The sequence below is a fragment of the Excalfactoria chinensis genome, chromosome 8 (genome assembly GCF_039878825.1).
Source record: "Excalfactoria chinensis isolate bCotChi1 chromosome 8, bCotChi1.hap2, whole genome shotgun sequence".
Classification (NCBI taxonomy): Eukaryota; Metazoa; Chordata; class Aves; order Galliformes; family Phasianidae; genus Excalfactoria; species Excalfactoria chinensis.
In genome coordinates this window covers 23,179,356-23,206,043 of record NC_092832.1, presented here as the reverse complement: position 1 = coordinate 23,206,043, position 26,688 = coordinate 23,179,356, and the positions used below count along the sequence as shown (strand labels likewise).

Below are 26,688 nucleotides of genomic sequence, written 5' to 3'. Positions count from 1 at the left end.
CTTAATTGTTATTCATTCTTTAAATATAAAATCCTACAGGAAGGTCAACAGAGAGAGCTTCAAGCATAAAATACAACAAATGTTTAGTCTATAATAAAGTTGAATCTGCTCATTTTGGAGAAGAACAATGGCTGAGGGTCGAAGCTCTGGGTTCTGTAGTTGCCAGATGGGATAATTTCCAAAAGGGAATTTGGATGGTAATCAGTGTCCACTGGGATCCATGCCCACCGCCCCGAGTCCCCGTGCCACAAAGGAGAGATTAGAGGCAGAATGAGAATGTGCAAGGCTGGCACGAATCAAAGGGACTCCCTGTAAAACCTATTACATCTGCACTCTGAAAAATGCATAGAGAAACTGACAGTCAGGAAAATGCAGTTTTGATTGTGCTTTGATGGCTGGGAAGCTAAAATTTTGTGGGTGGGTGGCTGAGTGTAAGTCCATGTCCATGCCAGCTTTATTTGTCTGAGACAGGCAGAGTCAGGCTGGTTTTCATTGTCCTTTCGGGACTTTCAGAGCAGCAGGATAAAGAAAGGAATGAAACAGGGGAAATGAATTTATAGACTTTGGTTGTCAAATGTTTCACAAAAGACCCAAATCTTGATGTTTTGTTCCATTGAATTTGTTTTGGCACAGCAAAGATAATATTGCAAACCTCTATAAAGGGAGGTGGTCATTATGTCCCTCTGCGTCTTTGTGATGGCTGGGGGATTTACTGAGTCAAAGTTTCCCTTTTTGACTAAAAGCAGGTGTTACTCTCTGCTGAATTATGAGATACAGACACTATACCATGTGTTTGGGACCTACGGAGTTGGCTAGTATAGACCAAAACAGATGCCAAAGGTTTGGGTGGGAATACGTGAATTTCTCCAATGCTGACTTTCTAACAGTATGGCAAACAAGCCTCTTGGCGAATTAAGTTTCAGATGAGTTCTGAGGACTTGTCTTGATCTCTGGGGAGCCCAGCTCAGCCCCTGGGGCCTGTGCCTTCCAGTGGGTGAGTGTGCCCATGCTGTGGGGATTAAGACTAAGCCGGCTGAACATGTGCTGCTTTAACCTGATCTGAGCACGGGCTCTGCCATGTTCCGGGTGAATGGGAGCCATGGTGCAGGGCTGTGATGTCCTCAGGCCTTCAGATCTGCTCCAGACCTGTGTGGCTGCAGAGCGTTGCCCTGCTTCCTCACGGGAAGCATGGACCTCTGTCACAAACAGCACGATCAGCCTTTGCTGAGCAGGGGATATGCAGTCTGTGCTAATCCTACTGGCTGGCACAGGTCATACTGAAATAGAAAAATGGTTTTAAGCTCAGATGTGTTTGGAGAAGAACAAGGCTAAAGCTTTCTGCTGAGAGGATGAGATGAAGTCATGGTAGTGGGAGTGCCATGAGTAAGAACTGCTGTGCTTTGGCCAAGGACTGTGGGAAGCACCAGTGGAAGCTCAAACTGTTCGAGTCAGACAGGATGTGTGCAGACATGCAGATACACAAATACTGTTCTTTGCCAGAGCCGCAGGAGAACCAGTGCTGAGGTACGAGAAGGGTGGCAAATCAAGGAGCCGAATTAGCAGGAGGGATTCAGGGTTGATTTAGGCTACTGGTAAAAATCTGTTCATATTCCTTCAGGCTTGAACTGCAACACTTGTGGAACTGGGAGACATTTGTGTTTTAGGAATGAACTGCAACACGGAGTATTTTGAGGGTAGGAAGGAAGGCTGCTTTGTGCTTCTAAATAAGGACATGTTCTTCTGAAGCACATCTATCACTTGATGCTTTATGTGATATGACAAAGTGCCACAAGGGTTCGTCTGTCAACTGCTGTTGTAGCAGAGTGATATAAGGGGCAGGAAATCTGAATGGGCATCTTCTCGGAAACTTTGTTCCAAAGAACTGTAGCTCTGGGAGTGCACATGCATTTCTATCACGTACAAATGTTTTCAGCTTCAAAGAAACAAGTTTTTCACAACCTAGAAGTGTAAACAAGGCTGCATTTGTAGCATGTAATACAATTTTAATGTGACTGTAATGAAACTATTCATAGAGACACCGTGAAGAGTGAATGTTATCATCGATGAAGCACAGCACTATGCGAAGCCAGGGGATACTCAAACATCAGGCCTACATGAGTAAGGTGATAACTGCATTCTTCTCACGTGGTAAAAGACATCTCCCAGTTGCTCCCTTTTGTTCCCCATCTTCCATTAATCTCGTGGGGAAATTTTAAAAACTAATTTAATCCTACCCATTTTGAAAGACAAATAATTTCACTCTGCCCAAGCTCAAATCTTTTATTTATGCACAAGGCTACATTCACTCTCTTGTTATTTAGGGATTAAAATTGATGAGATGGCAATATTTAATGGGTTATCTTTGAAAAGCATTGTTAAATCAAATCAAAATAGAAAGCAAGGAAAACAACATTCAGAAACTGAATCTCTGAAAGTGATGCCTCCTATGTATTTCCAAGGAAACAACAAGGTACGAAGAGCACGTTAATACTGTTCAATAGCTCAAACTCTCAAGCACAAAACACCATTTCTCAACAGAGTCACCACCATTAGCTGTGCATTTTCACCAGCGGTGGACAAGAGCCTGCATACCATACTTGCAGAAATCTGCATGGCTGTCTGAAATTAGGCTCTTCTTCCACATCACTGTCACCACTGCTGAGACACGCCACCTACCGCCTCACTGTGCTCACGTCCACTGGTTGGACGTGATAAACATGCAGCAAGCATCAGTGAATGTCAGCGGGTGCCACTTTTTCCACACTGGAGGAACTCAATTCCACGCCTTTGCTTCATACACGCTTCCATGTCAGGCTGCCCCTCTGGCTGCCATCTGTCACACGGGAACAAGAAGTAACGGGATATTGGTGAGAAGGTTCAACCTCTACTGCCATCCCACCAACATCTGCCTGTGATGTCATGGGACATCGTAAAATGGGAGGCATTACTTCTGGGGCAGCCCTTGTATAGTGAGAAACATTCAATGCAGACAGGATCCTCAATTCCCATTTGGGTATTATTTTCTCCTTGATGTTATAATTAATGCTAAAAGAATTTGTCTGAGCCATCAGGATGCTCAAAGCTTTCTGGAGGGCTGCTGGGAGCTCGGGGACTTTGCACCCCACAGAACCAGACCTTGTCCTGTTCCTGCCATCCATACACAACACACCACTACCTTGCAGCTCCCAGGCATGAGCGAACCAGGTGTGTGAGAGAAGTGGGGTGAGTGCCCAGCTTACTGAATTGTTAAAGAGGCGAGAAAAAAATCCAGGCTTGTTGCTGCTGCTGGCTTACTCTGTTGTGTCTCAGCCCTTTGGGAGCTGTAGAGCAAACAGCAGTCTGTGGTACTAATCTGCTGCCTTACAGCACAGATATACGGTCACTGCAGAGTTACACGAGACACTGTCAACTTCAGTTTTGCTCCAATTCGTGATTCCTTTGTTAGTATTAGCAGGATAAATAGTTTGAAGTGAAACATCTTGAAAAAATCCCACTGTACTTGTTACTAACTATGGCCTGAAGTCTGCATTTCTGTTCGCTTTCACGGTGATTAGTCACTGTACCACAGCAAAGAGCAGCTCAGTCTACAGCAATGCTCCTCCAGCATGCAAAAGATCTTGCCAGACACCTAATCCTCACTTTTTTCTTCTCAGTCCCTTCATGCTTATGCTCATTAAAATTAATGGGAAAGATCCCTATTGTGACTGTGGGTTTGGTTGCGCTCAAAGATTCATTGTCCAGGGATACTGCTATGGCACAGTGGTCAGCCCTGGGAGGGGAATGAGGGGTAGAAGCCTTCCATGTTAACTCCTCTCTGGCTGAATAACAACTTTACCAGTGGGTTGCAAACCATCTCATAGGCTGCAGGAACAAGAGCGTAGTATGGAAGATGGAAAAGGGCAATACCAGGAAGCTTTCACAGCATCTTCTGGGTATGCTACATGTCCTGGTTCATACTTGAGCTGAAATGCTATGGAAGACCAGGAGCAGGCAGTCACAGTGGACAGTGTGGGCCTGAGGTTAGATAGACATACTTAATATAAGTTTAAGGAAGTGGCTCTAAGTCAGGATTGCCCCAAATATACCAAGTACGCATGAGTCATATGTATGGCTGAGATGCAGACTGCAATCTTGAGGTGTCAGTGGCTGTGTGATGTGGTGCATGTGGGACCGAAATGGGAGGATGGGTATGGAAGTGGTGCAGTCTCATAATAAGCAGCACTGAGCAGCATGGCAACGTGGTGTCATAACCGCTTCTTAAGCTTCACTAGAGGGCAACTGAAGGATGGTTTGGGACAAAGATCAATAATGGCTATGGAAGTCAGAGAATCTGGTTTGCAGCACAGTTCTTGGATGATAAACTGATGAGTCCTGTAATGTAATTTAAGTCTGTGGGATGTCCTCCTTTCTTTAATAGGCCATGAGCTAGATAAAAATAAGGATGTCATTAGAAGACTGTGTGTGTGCCAAGGGGGGTAAGCTGGCCTTTTTGGGATCAAAGAAGCTAAGGTAAAGTCCTTGTGGCTGTCAGAAGGCCCTAGAAAGTGAAAGGGGAAGAAGGATCCAATAGACAAAGTAGTTTAGGGCATGGGTTTAAATAGGAAATGTGAAAAGAAAAAGAACAAGCAGCTGACTTGGGGGACTGGAATCCTCTGGAAGGAAGCTGAAGTTGAAAGATAATAAGAAGAAGCCAACAAACAGATTATGCAAAAGATTGAACAAAGTATTTTAAAACAGAACAAAAATTACAGGGGTGGCGGGAAGAGCATAGAACAGGGGTTAACATTTAGTCAGGTGCAAATAAAAAGATGGATTGGAAGAAGAACACTAAAGAATTAGAGCACTGATTTGCTTTCACACTTGCAAAAAGGCTTTATGCAAATGAAAGGCAGTGTCACCTGCCTCTGAAAGCAGGAATATACTCCAGTTTTGTAGTAATTTGTCTCTAGCTTTCAAAATATAAATAAGAGCTACATGAAAAATAACTCCAGTGTCCTTCTGCTGTACAGAATGTGGTGGTGTGCTATAGTAATTCTAAGAGATGGAACCAACTTCAGGAGCTGGGGACAAGCCCTGATCAGTAGTGAACCTGCTTATATTCCACAGGGTTTTGAGCTTGTTTTGTTTTTCACTTAGTAGAAGCAGAAGGAAGTGAGCTTTAGTTTCAGATGCAACACACAGTACTGCGTACAGCTCGAAATTCACAGCAGAGTCAGGTTAGGCAACAGACTTTAAATAACATTGCAGGTACTGACCCACCAGCTGGCAGGGATCTGGCCGCTGGTACACTGGTTCAACTAACTTAATTAAAAGGTTTAATTTAAATATCTGTTTGGAAAACATATTACATTAGCATATCTAAAAGGCATGAGGGGATTGAGGGAATTAGATTTGCCAAGCTGAAAGACAAGATGGAAAAAGTCAGCCTGACGGACAGGGGATATCTTGGAAAGTGACTACAGGAATAGCAAAGGGCTTCGCTTTTTTAAATGTCAGTGTGAGAGGAAAAAAAGAGATTGTAGAGGGATGTTACATTGATGGGAGAAGAATAGTGGCCCAAAGAGTGTGTGTCAGTACAAACAGCTGAAGGCACTTGGCTTCCACAGCTTGGAGAGTCTCAGAAGAAAGACTGGAGACTTCCCAGGGGATGTATCCTACGTGCACCTGTCCTTTCTCTTCCCTGAGAGTATCCGTTTTTCCACATACATTGTTTAATTTAGCAGAGTTTTATTGACAAAACGACAAAGCTCCTTCAGTTTTTCCACATTTGAGAGAGCTCTTTGCTGGGCAGTCTGTCTCTCCGATGCAGGTAATGGGGCAGGGGAGGCCCATGGTTACTGACATTCTTGACTGCAAACAGCAGTAAGTCAGAATGGTCTGATGCTGTCCTAAGCTGCCACCAGCATGCTCAGGTTAGATGAAATCTGTTGGCCATCTCTCAGCACGGACAGTGTTGGTCACACTGATGTGTGTTCTCAGTCCTGGATAGTGCAGGCATTACAGGCTTCAGATGAGGGACTTCCTTTACTATCTGCCCACCTCGTCCTGCACAGCTGATCCTCAGCCCCTCCAGCTGCAATGTGGTGAACAACAAAATGCTCCTGTGTCTCAAACACCAGGCACAATTGCTTGCAGCACAATTGCTTGCAGCACGTTGCTCAAGACAAGCTCTTGGTCTGAACCTGCACCTCGTCCTTCTGCAAAACAGAAAGTGTACAGTAGGCAGGCAGAAGGTTCAAGCACCAGGTGAACTTACACTAAGTTCAGTGCATTGCTTTTTACATGCTTCTGAATGACCTTTTCTGTCCAAATAAAATCACTGGTTGGGAGGGTGTGTGTTTGCACACCTGTGTGATTGAAGAACAAAAGAACCCACTGCAACCAATCCTGTGGATAGGACAGACTGACTTCTGTGTGTAAGATGACCTCAGTCACCAACCAGGAAATGCAGACTATCAGCATGTATTTTGCATACAGCGGTTACTGAATGTTGTGTATGAGATGCCGGACACTGGCCATAAATCAATTACAGCTGTGCTGTTGCTTTGCAGACTTCCAGTCAGCCTGGGTAAAAGAAGCCTGAGTTCCTGTTCCAGTTGGTGACTGAAGAGGAGAGCTCCTGCCAGAGATGGACCCTGGGAGGTAAATTATCAATCTTAATTAACTATTAGAACGTATCAGATAAAATGAGATTTCTCTTTCATACTACATGGTTTCCCTACCTTAACTTCCTTCCATTTCTCCAGTTTCCTCTCTGCTCCTGGGACACAGATATCCCCAGGATGACACTGGGCTCCCAGCAGCCGCCTCAATGGGTGGCCAGAAGGGGCTACTGAGATCCCAGCAGGTCGGGTGTCATCTGAGCTATTTAATGAGGACAAGTGTCTTTAGGCTGCTTTCTGTGACAGGCATGCAGCTAAATTAGCTCCTAGAAAAACCAAAGTTCCGGTGTGGATCACACCAGATCACTGCTGCAACCGACGCTCTGCACCTGTTTCATCCTGAATAGCTCCACTGCTGCCTTTGGAGCCGCTTCCAGCTCTAATTTAGGAAACAGCACAGGCCGGGCATTGGGGCAGCTCTATCAGTCTGTGTTTGACCAAACGCATGAGCAACACCTCCTCAGCTCCGAGCAGTGCTTGCAGTCTATCCCACCGATCCAGCCAACGCGAACGTGCTCCATTTTGCACAGTAAAAAACTGTCCGGCAGGGTTCGGATCCCTCCCAGGGACCCGGCACAGCCATCGGCCGCCCCGCAGCGCACGGCTCGGACGGTGGGACGCTGCCCACCAGTGACTTGCAAAAGCCCCGTTAAAGGCACAGGTGCGCTGTGGATGCCGCTGGCACTGCAGGGTTTGCAGGGAGCGGTTGCAGCGCATCGGCTTATGTGGAATTAGTGCGCGATTCTTTTCTTGAACAAAGGCCTCGCGTGTCATCACGGTGGTGCCGTTGCACCGTTAGATTCATGTTACACCTGCACGTGTCTTTTCATAACGAGGTTACTGACGCTCCTCATCCTCACACACGCGTTTCCCACCGGCACTTTGCAGCCCGGAGCGCCGCTCGGCCGTCTCGCCGAGCATCGTGAGGGGAGCCGCGTACCGGGACACCGCGCACCGGGACACCGCGTACCGGAACACTGCGCACCGGGACACCGCGTGCCGGAACAAACACCGCGTGCGGGATGCGCGGAGCCGCCGCTGCCACCCGGTGTCCGAACCGCCCGGGGCCGTTTGCGCGTGGCGGCGGTGCGCGCGCGCACGCGCGTGGGCCCGCCCAGCGGGGGCGCGTCACGGCGGCGCGCGGCTGTGGGCGGGGCCGCGTGCGGGCGGCGCGCGGCGGCGAGCGGGGCGCATCCCGCACACGGTGCGCCGCCACGGAGGGAGCGGGCAGCATGTGCCGGCCTGCGCTCGCCCGGCTGCTGCTCCTCCAGCTGCTGCTGCTGAAGCTCTACCTCGGCAAAGGTGGGTCCGGCACGGGGATGGCGGCGAGCGCGCGGCTCGGCTTAGCCGTGCGATGCGGGGAGGGCGCGGGGGTCCCGACCGGCCCCGGGCGTCGCTTCGCGTTGCCGCTCCGTGCGGCGGTTGCGAGCGGCGGAGGATGGAGCGGGGACCGCTTGTGCTCTTCAGCCGGTCAGCGCGACCCGAGCGCTGCTGACGGGAGCTGCCACCTTTAATCCCCCGCTGAAGAGATTTGTGCCTCGGCAAAGCGGCGTCTGCAAAGCAGATTTGCTCCGTCCCCCCGCCCTCAACTTCAGTCGGGTCGCTCCCCCGTTCCGGGAGCGCCGCCGGTGCACCTTCACCTCTTCTCCTCGCGATCTGCCCCTCCGGCGGATGCACGGAAGGGTTCTGGCCTCGGTGCGCTTTTCCATTTTTCTTTGTCTTTTTCGTTTGCCGTTTAGCCGTTTTCCGGCCCCGGGTTTCTTTATCCTCCGTCGCCAACCCGGTGCACGGAGCACGGCAGCGGCCCCTCCACGAGCACACAAAGCAGCTCCGCGCACCGCCGTGCTCCCGCGGGGAGCGTCCCCCGCCCCCCCGCCGGGCTCATCCCCAGCCCCAGCCCCAGCCCCAGCCCCTGCTCCCCGCTGGCGGCTCCTGGCCCCGACTGCGGGACCGACCCCAACCCCGGGACTCCCCCGCTGACCCACGCGCGGCCCCGTGTCTCGCAGGAGCAGTGAAGGAGTGCGATAAGGACCAGTTCCAGTGCCGGAACGAACGGTGCATCCCCGCCGTTTGGGCGTGCGACGAGGACAACGACTGCTCGGATAACAGCGACGAGGCGGATTGCCGTGAGTACCCGGTGGGGCGGGGAGCCGCGGTAGGGCCCGCATAGCGCCGGACCGAGCCCGGAAGGGCGCGTTTCCTATATGTGCTGCGCCTCTTTTTTATGAATGAATGAATGAAGTCGCGCCGTGCCCGGCTCCGGCGCCCATTGGCTGCCGCGAGCAGCAGATGCGTGACGCGGCGCGGCTCCCCGGCGTGGCCCCGTTCTGCTCTGCCGCCCGCCTCGGTCCCCCGGGGCCGCCCGCTTCGGCCAACGGCGGGGGGTGGCTCCGAGCAGCGCTGGGCAGTGCCCTGCGACAGCCGGTGGGCGTCCGGGAAGGAGCCGTGAGCAGGGCCGGGTGTGCACGTGGGAGCCGTGCTTCAGAGCTGCCCGCAAGGTGTGGGGCTGGTGCGAGTTTCTGTGCTGAAATCCGTGTGTGCGACCCTGATGGGCAAGGAGTGCTGCTTGGCAGCCTTAGCCACGTTATACGTGTTAATGAGAGGGAACAGAGTGCAAAGAAACCGTACTTCCCGCCCTGGGCAGGTGGCAGTCGTGTCTTTTCGTCCTGTGTGTGAGTAGGAGCACCCAGTAACCCGGGGGAGTTTGTGGGGCTGTGCTGTGTTACCACCTCAGCAGGTACCAAATCTCTTTGAGTTATCATTGTAGAGTAGCAGGCATTGAAAAAGCATCAGGTTTTAATTCTCTAAACTCTTGGAAGTGTGTAGACTGTAAGAGTACAGCAAAAGAAGAAGAGTCAGTGGTTGTGTGCTCCCGAGCGTATCCCATTAGTAGCATCACTGACTCCTCTGTCTTTCAGTGTGTTGGGAGTGCATCAGTTTGTGGAGAGCTGGGATTCCCAAACTCTCGTTCATAGAGAACTTTTTGATGCTGTAAGATAAAGCGTAACTTTTATTTCTGGTGCTTTTGTACTCAGGGCTTGACAGACTGCATGCATAAATCTGTGATATGAAGAGTTCAGCAGCATTCAGACAGGAACATGCTTTATGTGGGAATTCTGCTACCGCAGCTTGGATCTGGAATTTTTGAGGTTACAAAAAGCTCATTGATGCTGCGGCTGGCTGAGAACAAAGCTGGGACTCACAGTCAGTAACTCCCAGTTGTAACTGGGAGTGTTTGCACAGAAACCTGCGAGTTTGCAGAGGCTGTGACCTGTGGCGGTGTGGGCAGTCACACAGCACGCTGCTGCTGGGCTGCTGCAAGTCTCCTGGCTAAAGGCTCCTCCGTGTGCTGCCGTGCAAAGGCCTGGGGAGCTGCAGGTGGTCTGCAGGCTGTGCTGTGGGAGCTGCTGTGCAGATGTTAGGCTGATGGCTGGAGCGGCACCTTCAGACTCTGCCTGTGGAAGGAGGGTTGGAACTACACGATCCCCGAGGTCCTTTCCAACCCAAGCCATTCTATGATCCTATCAGTCATTGCAGAGTATGCTATGGAAATTACTCATGGACTGCTAATTTAGTTTTATATATACATACACACAATATATATATGCACATACTTAGCAGGTGCTTCTTTAACCCATCTGAAAGATAGCTTTTTTTGTTTCTTTTGTGAAGAGCAGGGAGTTGACAAGCTGATGGTGTAATACAGTGTGCTTCCTTCTACAGTCTGTCCTTGCATAGACTGCTGCTGTTGGGTTTGGGTTGTGTTTTTTTGCCTCCTCCGGAGCTCTGCTGGTGTAATATTGGCTTTTTAAAAGGAATTGTAGACTAGAAGTAGGATTGGTTACCATTCTGTGTCATCTCCTGGGAGTTTGCTGTCCATTCAGTAACCCTGCTGTGTTGTGACTGGTAGCATCAGTTATGTGCTGCTCTGTTGGTGCGAGCATGGCCAGCTCAGGAAATGAAGCATGGCAAAATATTGACTCTGTAGCACTTGCAGAGAGTGAAGTACTGAGTACTGGCTTGTGAACTGTGTTAAGTTTATTCTGGGCTGCACAGCAGCCTTGTTCTACATGTTGTAGGACCAAGTTCTTCCTTGGTATGTGGTGGTTGACATTAGAGGTTTTACTTGTGGGAAATGAGTGAAACCAAAGGAATTCAGTTCTTTTCTTCTTTTTTTCTTTTCTTTTTTTTTTCTTTCTTTTTTTTTTTTTTTTTTAAAGGGAAAAAGCCCATTTAGCACAATTCTTGAACGCTGACTGATGTTGCTGGTGAAGGAAGAAGTTACAAGCTCTCTGGCCCCATGGTTCACTTGTGAGAGCAGGCAGTAGAAGCTGAATGCCTTCCACAGGGGTTTGGAGTATTCTGCATTGGTCAGTTCTGTAAGACACACATTGCAATGCAGACTAAATTGCGTGTTTTGCTTTAGTTTGATTTAAATTACCTTTATTTGTATTATCTTTACAGTTGAAAGTCTGTGACTCTTTCAGTATCCATCACTTGAGCAAATGTCAGGCGTGCACGTTCCATACTGCATCATTAGAGAAGGATAACACTGAAATAAGCCCTTTTAGTAAGGATAACAGTCCACCATAACAAAGTGATGACTTTTGCAGTATGAAAACAAAGTCCTGGGGCTTAAAGAGAAGCAAGAAGGTAGAGGAAGAGCCGTGCATGTTGGGGAAAGGTATAGAAGGAAGAGCCGAACAGGTAATGTGTGAGTGTGAGTATGGTTGCTGCCTTGCAAGAAGTAAAAGGAAACAGTTCCTGGTAGCAAAGAAGGCTGCCAGGAAGAAAGGAGGCAGTGCTCGTTTGTCTGTGACACATTAGTGAGAAAGGGGATGTATATTTCTGCAATTAATCCAAATTAATGAAGCTTTTTGTCCGCTTCAGTATTTCAGCGGTGATAAGTTCTGAAATATGGCACAGTTGCCAAAAGCACCCAGTTGCTTAACCAGCTTCCTAAAATGAAACAAGCTGCGAGGCCACTTCAGCTCTGTGGTGTCTGCCTGCAGGGGGACACATCCCAATGCAGAACTACTGGTGCCTTTTGAAGCTCCATTTTCCTTCTTTGCATCGAGGTACTTTCCGCATTGTTGCTTTCTGGTTGCTGCTGCTCACAGGTACATTTTGTGGGACAGGACTGAGGCTGCCTAAGGTATGAGGTGCAGTATGAAGGGAGTTACTGTTTTAAAGGCTGTTCATACATGTGTGGAATGCAGGATGAATGCTTGGAGCATCAGCATCTGCTCCCTCAGCTCCTGCCCTGCCTTGGGGCCACAGTCTGCGGCTTGTAGCTGAGCCCTGCTTGCTGCTGGCTTTGTGTGCAAAGAATAGGGAGTTTGGCTCCTGTTGCCTGTGTGACAGCCTGGGAGGCGGCCCGATATTCTCCTTGCTTTTCTGTTCAAAAACTTATTTGAGAACTGAAGTCTGGATCCCATGAAGAGTTAAATGTGACCTAAATGTGATGGTGCACCGGGCTCACGCGTTTTAGGACGTGACAAGGTGAGAAAGCAGCAGGCATCACAATGGTCAGATATGTTCTCTGTGACTTTTTTTTTTGTCCTCTGTTGTCTGTTCCAGTTTTTCTTCAAGTTCAGTACTGAGACAGTATTCTCTGTTCTGCATAATTGCTTTGTGTTACTCCAGTGCTGCAGGTGTCTCTGTGTACGTCACCATGGGGAGGATTTTAGGTGTTCTTGGCATATGCATGGTGATAAGCTCTTGATTTTGGAGGCAGTCAGTTAACTGGGTTGCAGGGCTATGCTCGAACTGGAAGCGCTGAGCAGAGCAGAGGCAGGGCTTGTTTGCTTGCATGTCTTCCTGTGGCCTCAGTGTCGTCATCTGTGCCGTGTGGGCATGCAAGCTGGTGTCTGAACTAGTTTATGGATTTCTTGTGTAACACAGTAAATGTTGTTACTCATTTTTCTTCCTTTTTTTTTGCTACATTCTCATTGTCTGTTCTGAGAAACTGAACTTGCTTGAGGTTTTTTGGCTGTTTTGTTTGTTTCTTTGTTTGTTTCCTGGTTATCTTTTGTCTGCTGCATTCTTTATGTAGAGATCAAGCACCAAGTACGGGTGTGAAACCTGCTCTTGTGCTTTTCCTCACCTCAAGGCACATAGACTTGAAGACCTCTATTAACTGCAGGTGCAGATGATCTCCTGGAAGTGGTGTTTTTCTGTCGCTGCCACTTCTCATCTGGGAAAGAAATTGAGGTGGGACTGGGGCAGGATTGCAGGAAGTACAGAGGAGGGAACTGGGCTACGTGGGCTGCTGGGGGCTGCAGAGGGAAGCTTGAGGGAAGCATGGGCTGCTGCTGTGCTATATGAAGAAATAGACTGTAGATACAGTTCCAGAAAGAAGCTGAGATCTGAAAAGCTTGCCTGAGGTTAGAGAGAATGGGAAGATTAAAAAGTAATGATGAAGTTTGAGAAGGAAGTGATGACATTGCAGTCAAAACTGACCGTGAGTTGGCTTGTTTAGCAGAGAGCAGAGAGCTGTCATTTCAGAGGATGTAAAAGCACGGCATGTTTGGAGCCACAGTCGGCGGGCTTCACCCAGAGCATCCTGATGTGTAAAAAGGGAAACTGGAAGTCAGCTTAGACCAGCTCTCTTGTCTGCTGTGGTGCAGAGCCAGGGTTAGCGTGGGGTGGAGATGTGGTTTCTTCCTGATTGATGTTGGGGTGGAAGATGCTTAGCGTTATTTAATATTCACCAGCAAGTGTTCAGAGATGAATTAAACAAACTACATTAGGAAGCCGGAGTGGCTGAGTGGAATGTGTTGGTGAACACGTTAATCTGATGCACCTGATCCGAGAGATTTGTCAGGGCTGGAAATAATGAGTTTTCTTGAGTCTGTGGTCTGCCTAAAGGGATGTTAAACACTTGAGGCTTGGAAATGTAAGGCTTGACAACATCTGACAATTATTGATCCTCTTACCTGTTACTAATATTGCAGACGCAGAGTTTTTGTTGCTGCCTGCTTTTTTAGCAGCACCAGCTTTTTACAATGACTGCCACATGTACCACGTTGTTGGTGTGCCTCAGACTGCCGGTGGTGTTGGAGATGTATTTGTGGCAGACTTGGTTTGGCACGGAATTCTCCTGGTCCTCGCAGTGTTCTTTCACAGCCAGCCTCTCTCATTGCCTTCTTCCACCCCACAAGTTTCCATTTACCTGCAGCTTTTCTCTGGCAAGATGTTGCCAAAGCGTGTTACTGCTACCTCAGCTTTTCCGTACTATTAAATGCCTTATAAGATGCTGAAAGGCGTCAGTTTCTCTTCCTTTGCTTTGCTCAGGAAAACAAATGAGTGAGCTGAGTTTGAGTGATGGGGATGGAGATGTGTGTTGCTGCTCTTTTCCTTCTGCATGGCACAGCCTTGGTAGGGAAACGTTTTGCCCGTCCCTGAGCGTAGCACTGAGTGCAGACAGCTGGTTGTAGCCACAGGGAAACCTCTGCTGTTCTATGGTGCTTGTGCAGGAAATGTTCAAAATGTCGAGTGTGATTTTTCTAACGGTGTTTCCTGTTAAAATTATTACTATTTAGAGAGCTGCAAGGGAAGTAAAGAGAGTTGAAGGCCCTGTGATATAATTAATGCAGATTTTCTGCTCTGTGAAGGATTCTGTCTGAAATTCAAGAGATAACGAACTGATTAGATCTTAGAAGTTGCAATAATGCTGTGAACTGGTTGAAAAAATGAAATGAAACCCATCCAGACTGAAATGTTGTCAAGAGCCAGATTTGAAACTCCCCCACTCCACTCCAGTGCTTTGCACCGCCAACCGTGCTGCTCACCTCAACCGTAGTGGAAGTGTTTCAGTTTTCCCTCCAGGTCTCCTGCCTTCTTTCAGTCTAAGATAAGGACTGACAGTCAGATTAACCTTCCAGTTACTGCTGAGAGTGGGTGTTAGAAACTAGAAGAGAATGGGATGTATAGTTGCCTTAGTTCAGGCAATGTAGCCTTTGGGCTGAAGCCACATGGAGTCAGCTTTGCTGCCAGATTATTTTTTCGTAGTGAAGATGTTCAGTTTCTGATCTATCACTATTATTTTTCCATTATTAATATTTATTAAATGCTTGAGAGCATGTGTGGCACCGTACCAGGACCAGAGCAGGCAGGGCTCAGTTTCCATGGCAGCCAGAGTGCAGCCCTGCACTTGAGCACCAGAAGGGCTCTTTTTGGCAACTGCTGTCTGTTCTCTGATTACTTTTTAAAGATGGAAATATAATTGAAAATGTATTAGTGCTGCAGAATCTTGTCTGCCCTGGGTGAGAATTCTGCCTACTGTAAGTTCCTTTGTCTTTTCTGGAGTTCTAGTTTCGTTTCTCTAGCTTCTGTGGATGGGATTTCTTGGACTTGCAAAGCACTGAAAGCTGGGGGGGGGAAAGAGGCTGTGTTAAAAATCCATTGAAATAGATGTAAATTTCTTGCTGATTTTGTTTCCATTTTAGCTGTGTTAGCTTGTTTTGTACTTTACATCCCTTTCCAAACAGCCTGTAGCACAGTTTTGCGAATTAAGAGAATGATTGTTGAAGAACCTGTTGTGTACAACCGACAGCAAACTCTGTTCTGTTTTCCTCATTTAGATAGCTGCTCCAGTTCCAGGTTTTGACTTTTTGTACTTCAGCTGGCCTCATTTCACACTTCCCATGCTCTTCTCCTAGAGGTGTGCAGGTGTTATGATGTACATTGAGGCACCAGTTTACCTGATTGCAGAGTGTTCAGTGATCCCGAGTGTTCAGTGGTGCATTACCCCATAGAGATCTTCTGTGTCCATCTTTGCTCTAAAATTAATGCAGTTAATTTACTTGGTGGCTTTTCAGGCTTTTTCTGTTGTTGATGAATAAAGATCTACTTATCTTTCCAGTCATGTTGCACAGTTCTACCATATCGACTGCTTGGTTTGCTGATTTAGCAGTGATTGTGTATCAGCAAAGCTTGTTGGATTTGCTGGACCTATTCTGTCCAAATCTGATGTTACTTGGCATGATTCAGGAAGTAGTTGGGAGCATGAGAATCAAAATTAGCAGGAGTAGTGAATCTTTGCACTGAGAACGAATAGGTGATGGCTATTTCGGATATAAACTTGTGTCTCTGTACAGATCTCCTCTTGAATCACAACTGCATCCGTGCAGCTACTTAGAGAGAGAGATGCCCTGGTCTGTGCTGACTGATACAGGCCAAAGCATATTTACCTCCTAACAGCATGGTTCTGTTCATGTTAGTGTAGCTGTGTTACAGTCATTGCACCTTTATCACCCACTGTGTGGTTACCACTTCAGCTGCTTATGAATCTTCACCATACAAGTGGACTAATTATTATCTTATGAATGGAAAAAGTGATGCTTCGAGAAGTTATCCATTGCCCAAGGCTGAAGAGTGATTCAGCAGCACTTTGTGAACATGGATGACTCATGAAGATTGTTCCCAATTCCTTGTTTGCTGGTCCATTATCACATTGTTTTACACAGATAGTCGCGTTCCATGGATTAAATAACTGCTCAAGGGCTCAGCCTTTGCTTTTGTTGGGTACGGTTCGTGAAGTATTCAAGAAAATCCCAGTGCTCAGATAACATACAGTTTCAGAACTTTGTGATGGCTGCTTCAAGTCACCACTTGCATTTCATATCAGCAACAAAATACACAAGCATTTGAGCACGAACTTGGTACTTCGTGTTTCAGAGTAGACTTCTCTTCCTGGTACATTCTGATATATCCTAAAGGGTAATGATGTGCTGTGTACGGGCATTTGTCAGTGCAGCCACCTTTTAGCTGGCCAGAAGTCCTGTTTTTGAGATTGCACATGTCCGATTTTTCATTGTTCCTTTCCATTTCACATGGTGTCATTCCTCTCATAGAATTGCTCAGGTTGGAAAAGACCTTAAAGATCATCAAATCCAATTGCAACCTAACCAAACTACCCTAACTCTCCTGGCCTTTGTTACCTCTGTGCCCTCACCTTGCTGTTACCTGAGCACTGGCTATAGAAGTAAATTATCACTGCTGCACCCAGGCTTCAATCCACTGTTTGTAACATCTTGTCTGGCAAAAGCTGAGATGAATAGGAAAGTTTAATTCACTGGCATGCATTTTATTGATGTCTCTCTCTTCCTTTTTTCCTTTCCTGTGTAAAATGGTGGGATGCAATTTGCCTTGTGTAACTCCTGTGTTTGCACAATGATACTCACTTCTGCCACATCCGTAAGTAGGGCTGCGCCCTTACCTTGCTGGCAGTAAAGGCAGCACTGAAGTCAGCTGGATGCTACTATCTGATCCCTTTGGGCTTGTTATGACTACATAACAAGGGGTGACTTATATGGGAACACTTCCTCAGTGCATGATAAATAATCACTTTCAGATGGAAGCTATGGAACAGTCCCTGCTGGGATCACATTGGTATACTGAAGTTGCAAGCTTTGTTTTAAGGCATTGCTCTTTGATAGGTAATTTCCATTCACCTCTATACAAGAGCTCCTGTATATTTGCCCCACGTTCCATTGTGTGCTCATCCCTGAGGTTAAATAGGTATTGAGGAACTGTGTTGTCGGGTGCTGTAAAGAGCTGCATCTGTCCAGTCCTCCCTGGCTTGTGCTCAGCATCTCATTGCCTTGCTAGCATCCTTTTCAGTCTTCTTGTGCAGAAGGACTTCAGCCATTAATCCTTGTGGCCCTGTTTCTCGGAGTCCTGTCCTCAGCAGCCTCTCACAAAGCCTTTATGAGCACCTTCTCTCTTTAAGGAAACTGTGAGCTCAGCTGAGAGCAGCACACATTTCTTCACATTTGGTTATGCACAAATGTGTGTGAATGCTGCCAGCCTTATTTTGTGCAAGCACTTGTAGAAAAGATTAATAGCTCCTCCACAAATGCTATGCTTCAGCCTACATTGAATCTTCTGTGTTCACGGGATGCATTTGGTTCTTCTACGTTATTTTTAAATGTTGGGAATGAAACTGAGGTTGAGGCAATGCTGTTCAAAGCGACGGTGTTGGAGAGAAGGGGGTTGATGTGGAGCTTTGCACCTGCTTACTGTTCAGGGCAGCTGAACACAGAATTGTTGGGCATACTGTGAAGTGTATTGGCAAAAGATAATGCAGAATATGCGTGTTCACAGGACAGAAATCATTACCTGTCACTGAGCAGTTCGGGTTCTCCAGCTCTCGAGGTCAGGACTGAGATATTCAGCACCATGGGAAGTGTTGCATTTCTGCAGCAAGAGTCAGGTTTGTGCTGGGGCTCACAGGGCTGTTGTCCTGGCAGCTTCACTTGTGCATGCTCAGCACACTAACAGAGCATTTCAAACAAACCTGAGGGTGAAAAACCATTTATTTTCCTGTCTTCTCTGTGCAAGTTGGATAGCTGTCAAAGGGATGTCTGTAATCATAGCAGTTGAACAGTGATCTGTTATTAACCATTCCTTCTCTGACTTTGTTGTGCCGGCTTCATTTTCATATCACAGGGTTAATTTTGGAGTGCAAAAAAGACACTTCTCTGGCAGGGAGCAAGGAGGAAGGCAGGATTTGCCCCCTTTACTTCCTACCAGAAATTGCTTTTTCTCTGTGGAGGAGAGTGTTTGAATGTGGCATTAGGAGCATATTCGACAGGGCAGGTTTAGGGCAGAGCCTGCTACATCAGTGTGTTTTTGGTGAAGTCTTTTGGGATTGGGTATCTTGAGGGATAGAACAAGCCTGATGAAACACAGAACAAGAAACTGAAATTCCCAAAAGCTTTTCTTTAAAAATTATGGCTGTTTTTCTTTTGACTTGTATCATCTCTGCTTGAGCTGGGGGCTGAAGAAAAGGCTTTTTGGTGCATCAGCTTGACCTCTAGCACAGACAGAAGGCATCTGTAAATGTCATTTTTTCTATAGTAATTGGCTGAGAACTGCTGTTGTGGAATGGTTTTTGTTTTGTTACTTTTATTATTTTCCTCTCCCTTTACAGAAGCACTTTTACAGCAGTTTTACATGTAAGAGTGTTGTGAGTTTCTTTGTCTGACACTGGATAAATTCCCCTCAGTAGATGGGAGGGAGGAAAGATTCATACCTGGTAGAGAGAATTTAGTTCTCACTGAGTAGGAACTGGAAGATTCGGGATGCTATTGCATCTTGACTTATTAGAAATCAAAATATTACAGCATAAGCATCTTGGGATTGAGGAAGATATTTGCTGTGTATTCTGCTCTAATTAATTATGGTATTTGATGGGGTTTCCTTACTATTTTGGTCTATGGACAGGACCATTCCCTGTTGAATTTGAAGAATTTTGTCTGTGGGGTGGCTCAGCCTGATTTTGCCTCTGCAGAAGTCTCGAGCTGCTGTGCTGTTACCTTGTGGTGCCAGCAAACAGTGCTGCTCTGACCTTCTCCCTGCCAGCACAGCTCAGCAGGAGCTGACATCTCTGCTAGAAAAGCCACAGCAGCGGGCCCAGAAGGGCTGAATGGAGACAGCTTTGGGGACTGTGCTGAGAGAGGAGCCACACTCAGCCTACAGAAAGACAAGGTGTGACCCTGGTCTGTGGAGCACTTTCTGTAATGGTACGTGGTAGGTTGATCTTTGCAGTAGCACAGATGGTAATAATGTGCAGGCAAAGAAGCAGGCTTGCTGGGAATACACCGTGTTGGACAAATACTGCTTAATTGCAGGCAAGTTGTCGTTCCCATCTGGTTACATCCAGAGTAGACTTAACAAGGGAAACAGCAATTTCTGGGCTGACCACTGCATTGTTCTAAGTGAGGATTCCTGTCCATAATTCTGTCTTGGGAACAAAAGCATAGTTTTGTCCCATTCTTGATCTCACTCAACCCCCAGCTGTGTTGGTCTGAGAGGACTTGCCATAAACAACAGCAAGAGCTGTTGTGTAGTCGCAGCTATGAAAATAGACACATTTCTTGTTTTATTAGCTGGGCATTCCATGCTTTTGCCCATACTCTCCAGTATCCTGCTGAAGGGAGGGTCAGTGACAGACATTCTTTAGTTTATGATATCCATAGCTGAATAGTGATCTTGCTTTGGGTTTTGAGGCTGTAAAGTCACTCCTTGTTAGTCTCTGTTCGCAGCTTTGTGATCCTTTCAGGAAGGGTCCAAGCTCACTCTAACAGATGGTGTGTTATTCCTACAGCTAACACAGGTTCTCCGTGTAGGTGACCTTCAGATATCTGCCTTTTGGAGCAGAAAGACCTGAGAAGTTCTCTGTGTGGTGTAATGTGTAGACCTGGACTCCACCTAGGAATTTGAAAAGAGCAGGGCATATTAAATTTATACTGAGAGCCAGTGGTGACAGTTATACACCCACCGTGCATCTAGTGTTCCCTGCCCTGGGCAGCAGGGCTGGATCCGAGTGCACTGAGCTGTATTTCGGTCCCATGCAGTGGTGTACAGGCTGTGTTCCTGCCATCCGTGGGCTGTTACCCTTTTCTTCCTAACAGCGTTGGATCCTGGCCTATTTATGGATTGGAAAACCTCAGTGTTATTGCTTTAATCCACTGTCTTACGAAAACAACTGAAGTTCATCTTGTGTTTTAGATACTGTGCAATATATTCAACTGACATATACACAAAAACCCTGCGCCAAAACAACCTGAGCCATTTGGAAAGGTTGGTTCTCCTACTAAGCTGCAGCCCATCAAATTGCTCAGCGGAACTGTGCTGAGTTCAAGATGAGTTTATCGTTGCTGTGTGATTATTTAGTGAGTCATTGTAAAACTCTTTAACTTGGTTACACCAGTATTATGACTTCCATCCTGCATTCTCAGTTCCCGTGTCTTAGCTGATATTAACAGCATTTTCCTGTAATGTGTAGATATTAAAGCCCTCCAGAGAATTCCATTTTTAGTTTGACTGCGGTAAGTGGCCAGGCAGGATTGCCAAATGTGAGCAGGCACCGTTCATTTCTATACCCGATGTGCACTTGTCTGTAAGTATGTGAACTTGATGGAGATTTGTTTTGATGAGCTTTTGCCAGGTCTGACTTTTGTTCAGAGAGTGTTATGTCTGAATAAGTGACCCACATAAACTGCCTTTACTTTTTCCAGCATTCAGTCTCTTCTCCACAAGAAGAAGAGGTAACAGCAACTCGATCCTGCCAAACATTACACAATTCCTCTATGAAAACAACTAAGATGAAGTTATACTGGTCTTGGAAGGATCCTTCATCAGGAGATGGTGCTCAGGAAGGCTTCATGCAGCCCCTCTGAGGACAGCCTCCATGGGCCTTGTTCTAGGGAGCGTGCAGGGAGATCCAGGCTTGCTGGGGGGTTGTGAGGCAGCCTCTAGCTGTGCAATTGGAGTGCTTTGGGGAATTAGGTCAGCAGTTCTCTGCTGGAGGAGTCTGCCTTCCTGTGCAGGGTGCTCAGCTTGTCTGGCACTGGAAGACAAGGAATAGAAATAAAACGTCAGCAGGGCTAAGAATGGGACCCACGTGCAAGGTCTCCAGCCAGCTGGAAGCTCAGCCACATGTGAACTTCTTGGTTTTCATAAATAGAACTTGTGATATTGGTTGAGTAAATATGGCCAAAGTGGAGAGCCCGTAAAGAGCAAAAGGAGGATGTGGTGGAAAAAGGAGGCTAAGAGCTTGTTAAAATATGATCTTGTTTCAACAGGCTTTCCTCAGCCAAAGAGGCTCTGTAAACTTACTCTGCAATGTCAATAGGGAAATCTTCATCTGGAAATGCTGAGCAGTGTGTGTGCAGGCCTGTTCGTTCCTCAGACTGCTGACACTGATGGTGTTTCTCACACTCCTCACTGGCTCTTTGGGACTGGATAATTCCCTGTCAGCAACAGGTGATGCTGGTTTGATCCCCATTGTCATGCTGTAAAGGTGAGTGGCTTTCTTCGTCTCACAGCTGAGTTTGATGGGTTGATAACACAGTTCCTGAAACATGCCTGGTGGCAGATGCCTAGCAGGAGACCTCTGCACTGATTTATTGCTGCTATTTCCTGTGGGACAGGCTCTGCTTGTAGAAAACTACAGCTGTTGCTGCAGAGAACTGGAAGGATGTGGCCAGACATCAGAAAGGTGTATTCCTGCTGTGATAAGTAGCCCTAGGAAAACACAAATGCCTGCCTTACCCATTTGACTATTAGTGTGGCAGCTTGGTCCCAAAAGTAGTACTTCAAAGTGGTTCATCTACTTAATAATCTAGAAATGAAAACTGGAAGTCTCATTATAGCCATCAAGAGGTGCTGTGTGCTTAGCTCTTTCAAAAATGTGGTCCCTTATTCACGTATGGGCAGGGGTTTGCATCGGCAAGGCCCTTTGCTCTTATTTCTCCAGTTTGCTTACTTGTGGGGATATGGTTTGTCTTTCTCTTTGTAGGGTAGTGCAGGCCGTGTATGGTCAGAAGAGTGGACCAGGAGCTTGGTATTGCTATTTAGTTTCGCGTGTGTGCTTGCAAACAAAATCAGCAAATTGGCATTTGGTCAAGAGCAGCAGCTTTCGAGTTTAGAGGGACGGGCTTTTCAATCCAGTAAGAATATTGAATGCAACCCAGATGGCATCCTGGAGGGAAGTTTTGTGGTATCAATTAGCTTGTAGGTGACCATGCTTCTAGCCAACTGTGAATAATTTGGCAGCTTGCCACTTGACTGTTAGTGAAAATTCAGAGCGTTGAGATGAAAGAGAGATCCTGAGAGACAAAGAAACGATGTCTTCGCTTAAGCAAAGAGATTACTGGGTACTGTTTCTTAAATGATTTAAACTCTCTTCTCTTGTACAGCCACGCAGCTCGGCCTCATTTGTGTAAATAAACCCATTAAAAATGTTTGTTCTGTCAAATTTCACTGACTAAAATTTATTCTGAAGAAGGAACCAGAATATAGAAGGGCCACCTGCAGCCCCCCAGTGCCCCTGGTTCCCTCAGCAAATGATGTTCTTATCTGGGTTTTAGTATTTGGATATTTCTATTGCAGATTACAGCTAAATGAAGCTGTTAGATTCTAGTCTCTAAAGGATCTGCTAAATCTCTGACACGATGACTGTAGTGTAGTAGGCTGTGGTTTTGTATCAGTCCACTGAGATCTGAGTCTAAAGAACTGTAAGACTAAATTGCCTTTATGAGATAGCTGTGGGAATGTGACTTAGCTGCTACAGCACTGAATTGGAATCGGTTCTCATTGTCTTACAGAACTTACATCCGCTTACAGAAATGTTTCTGTGGGCCTTCTTTATATATATATATATATATATATATATATATATATAATAGACTATATATATATAGTCTATTTTAAAGAGGTTAGCTCGGGTGCTAACATTTCCAATGGCTTCTGCATCTGTACAGTGAGGGATAATTAGGCTTGTAGAGCAGATGTTCTGGAAGCCAGCACTGCAGCACGCCTGGCTGTTTCTGGCTGCAAAGGTTTCCTCCTGGGTGCACTTGTTTTCATGTAGGAGGAACTGCAAATTCCTGGACACTCTTTCTATATCCAGTAAGGACTCTGAGATCTCTTACCGGATTTAATCAGTAAGCGCTTCACTAAGAGCTTTAGAGAGCAACAGTTTTGCTTCCAGGAACTTATTTCAGCTGCGTAATGCTGAGTTTTTACTGTGCACTGAAATGTGTTGTGGCTTTTCAAAATGAGCCGAAGTGTTTGCAAGGAAATAATGACGATGATTTGCACTCCATTCTCCTGAAGATTGGTAATAATAAAAACAAAAAAAACCAGCCCAAGGAAGGTGAAATGCCATCCTTATCAGAACTGCACACTGTAGCGTGTGAACTTGTGCCATTCTGGCTGGTAGAGAAAGAAATGGGCAGATGGAAGCAAGGCTATCAGCTGTGAATATGGAAGTAATCTGGGAGTGCCTGAGGATTAGCTTCATGAACAGCTAAATGTTCTTCGTGGAACTTTCTGGTCTGGAGGTGTGATGTAGCTCAGTTCCGTCATGTCACACAAGGCTGTTTGCTTCTCCCACTTTAGCAGTGTTTTGCTTCTGAAAAGCATTAAATGGAAAAAGCTGTTTAATAGAAGTGTAGCCCATCTTTGTCAAAAAGTTGCACCTGACTTCTAGCTGAACCTTAATGTGCAGAGGTGCTTTCCCTCCTCACTTTGTCCTAGGCAGGGGCAGGTGATCTGCCTTTCCAAGGCCAGTGGTTTGCTTCCATTCAGAGGTGACAGGTCTCTTTCAAGAGCGACTTTGCTATGTCATTCCTTTTGGCAGTAGTCCAATGCAACGCGCCCGGTTATTTTTCCAGCTTCAAACAGATTTGCTGTGAGAAATAACAATAGCTTCAAGGAAGGAACCAGAGGTGCAGCTCTGGGGAAGAAAACAGAAGCTTTCAAAACTTCACAGGAGCGTCTGTATGGGAAAGAAAATACTGCTCATTCAGGATGATACAGCAGGAGCTTTCTGGAGGTGTGTGCTTTGAAGTGGGAATCAGGAAAGGGCAACAGCTTCTTATTCCTCTCTTCTGGCTGCTGAGCTGGGCTCAGATCTTTCCAGTACCGAGCAAACCCGTTTCCAGTGGAAACCATGGGGATGTCCTCAGTCCGGTTCTTGCATTTCGTGGTGTCTACAAAAGCAAGAAGCATGGGCATCCAGTCTCAGGCATTTTACAAGTAAAGCTGGAGCATAATGTTATTTTTAGATCTGATTTTTACATGCCTGCCGATAGAGCTTTGTCTCTACTTTGCATAAGAATGAAGCTGGCAATCAGATCTTTATGTAAATAAAACCTGCGGCACACTCAATCATTATTTTTTTTGCTTGGCAGGTATAGCACAAAGTCACAGCAAAGCTAGTTAATTCTTGCAATTAATGCTGATCTTACAGCACCAGCCGCAGCCTTAGGAGTCACTGAAATCCAAGCCTGCAAAATCCTTCTCAGAAAACTGTCTTTCGCCAGAGGTCGTGTTGTTGTGGCACTCTTCTGTTTTAATTCCCATCCTGCTTTTGGCAGAGTCACGTTTGAGAGCTGCGTGTTTCTGCTCTTGGAATGCTGCAGCAATCAGGAAGGCATCCTAACAACGTGCTGCCAACCTCCTCTGAGTGACTTTCCACCAGTGCAGAATGAATCCATCCCAATACTAACCCGCAGCAAGGTTCAATTCCTTCCTCAATTGTTTGCAGCAGTTTATGCTGTGGCCTATCAGCTGCTGTATGAGAAAGAAAGCAGTAAATACAGCAGAGGGTGGCTGTTCATATACAATTTCTGTTGTTGGCAGTGATAAAAAAATCTGTTTCAATTTTCCCTTGACTCCTTCCATGGAATCCCTCCCAATGTTTCTAATATTTATTGGGGCTTTGTGCCAGGGATGCTGGATGAACTGCTGAAACCCAGAGTGCAGCCGTGCTTCCCCTGTGCAATGGCAGCTGCTGCAGGGAGCCGGGGAGGAGTGCGCTGATCCCTTCTACTCTCAACAGCAGGAAGATTGTGTAAGGGGCACCATCATCTTTTAGCACTTGCTGGGACAGATTATTTTCCTTTTATCTTTGTGGCAGAAGTCACAAAGCTTTAAGGCACTTACCGCTTGGAGACTTAAGCTGCCGGCCAGCAGCATGGGGAGCTGAACTTTAAATCTGCTACTGCCAAAGGAGTCTGAAGCTCGCACAGTAGTTTTGAAGGTGTTGGGCTGTTTTGAGATATGAGATCGTTAATCCTTAGAGTAGACAAGACCTGGGTTTAACCTCTGTGTTCTCTTCAGTGTCTGTTGCTGTGCTGATGTATTGGTCAGTATAAAAAGTCCAATTTAATCCTCAGACATAATTTGAACTTGTTTGGCTTTTGGGTACTGAAGTCAGTGCTGCTACTCCTTTGGGATCATCTGCTGTGGGTTTATACCAGGATCTGGACTCTGTGATCCTCGTGGGTCCCTTCCAACTTGGTATATTTAATGGTTTTACTCATGATCTGCAAAACGTTGTTTTTTCCATTTACATATGGCAAATATACATATTCTTCCTTCTGTCCCCAAGGTTTTTGGCATGGTTGTGCTGTTTTATGGTGACTCAGCAACCTGGCAGCCTTGTGCACTTGCCAAGAATTCAAGCGGCTCAGTGTGATTCATGCTGGTAGTCCTGGGTGCAGACGGACCCATGGCCTCTGTGACCTCTTTGCTTTCACATCTTCAAACAGTGGTGACGGAATCACTCTACAAACTTGTTTTGGCAGCACCAGAGCAAAGATATAGTTGGTTTTCTTTGCCTCTTAATATTCTCCTGCAGAAAGAGTGCAGACATGGTGGCAGAACTTATAACAGCTGCTGGGTGAGTTTATACTCTTGACTGCTTCTCTTCCAAGCAGGACTAATATTTTGTGGTCTGTGTTTTGTTTTGACCTGAGGTGAAGCAGGGCGTTAAGTGTGAAACATTTCACAGCAGGTTACCATGCCAAGGAGATCCAAATGTCCCCTTCAAAAAACACCCACAGACGGCCAACGTGCCCCCCAGGCTTCAAGTCCAAGCTGTATCATGGCAAGCCTGCTTGAGGATTTCTAATGATGGCTTTCTCTTCCATTTCACTTTCATATCGTGGAATAAATCATACAAACTTTTGGTCTGGTGCCTCATCTAATTACTTCCTCTACAGGGTTTTTCTGCGTACCTGAAATGCATGATCAATGCATGACACTAATGCCACTAATTATGGCTAATGAGTGTTGGTGGTTTATTTATTTGTTTAAAGCATTCTCACCTTGTCTCTTTGGGGGTTTTTGATGTTGCTTTTGTAATCTTAAAGTTCCTGTGAATGTAGATCTTACAGATACATGCTTTGTTTTCAGACTTGATTGAAATGAATCAGCTGGTTTGATTACTGGTTATTAGCAAGGGGTGGAACTGACAGAAAAACAGCATGATCGCATGACCTTGTGTCTTTGAGATGTGCCAGGCAACGAGCTTGTCTTCTTGGTAACTGGAGCTCCAGCTTTGTCCTGCCAGTTCTGAGGGTGTTACAGATCCATAGCACAGACATCTAGTGGTTGGATATCATACTGCAAAGAGACATCAAGGTGGCAAGTTATTAGGGAATCCTGGCTCCATGTGTTTCTACAGGAAAAGTGCTTCCAAAATGAAAGACTTGCCAACATTTTG

The 26,688-nt window shown here is 46.4% G+C and overlaps 1 protein-coding gene across 2 annotated transcripts in view; it reads left to right on the top strand.

Moving 5' to 3' along the window:
- Nucleotides 1–7,817: 7,817 nt before the first annotated feature.
- The window catches only part of LRP8 (LDL receptor related protein 8), a 138,225-nt gene continuing 119,354 nt past the window's right edge, over nt 7,818–26,688 (top strand). For both annotated transcript variants that reach the window (XM_072342814.1, XM_072342816.1), the window contains exons 1-2: nt 7,818–7,964; nt 8,669–8,788. In XM_072342814.1, the coding sequence (XP_072198915.1) occupies nt 7,895–7,964; nt 8,669–8,788 (190 nt within the window). In that variant the 5' untranslated portion in view covers nt 7,818–7,894. The remainder of the gene's footprint in view (nt 7,965–8,668; nt 8,789–26,688) is intronic.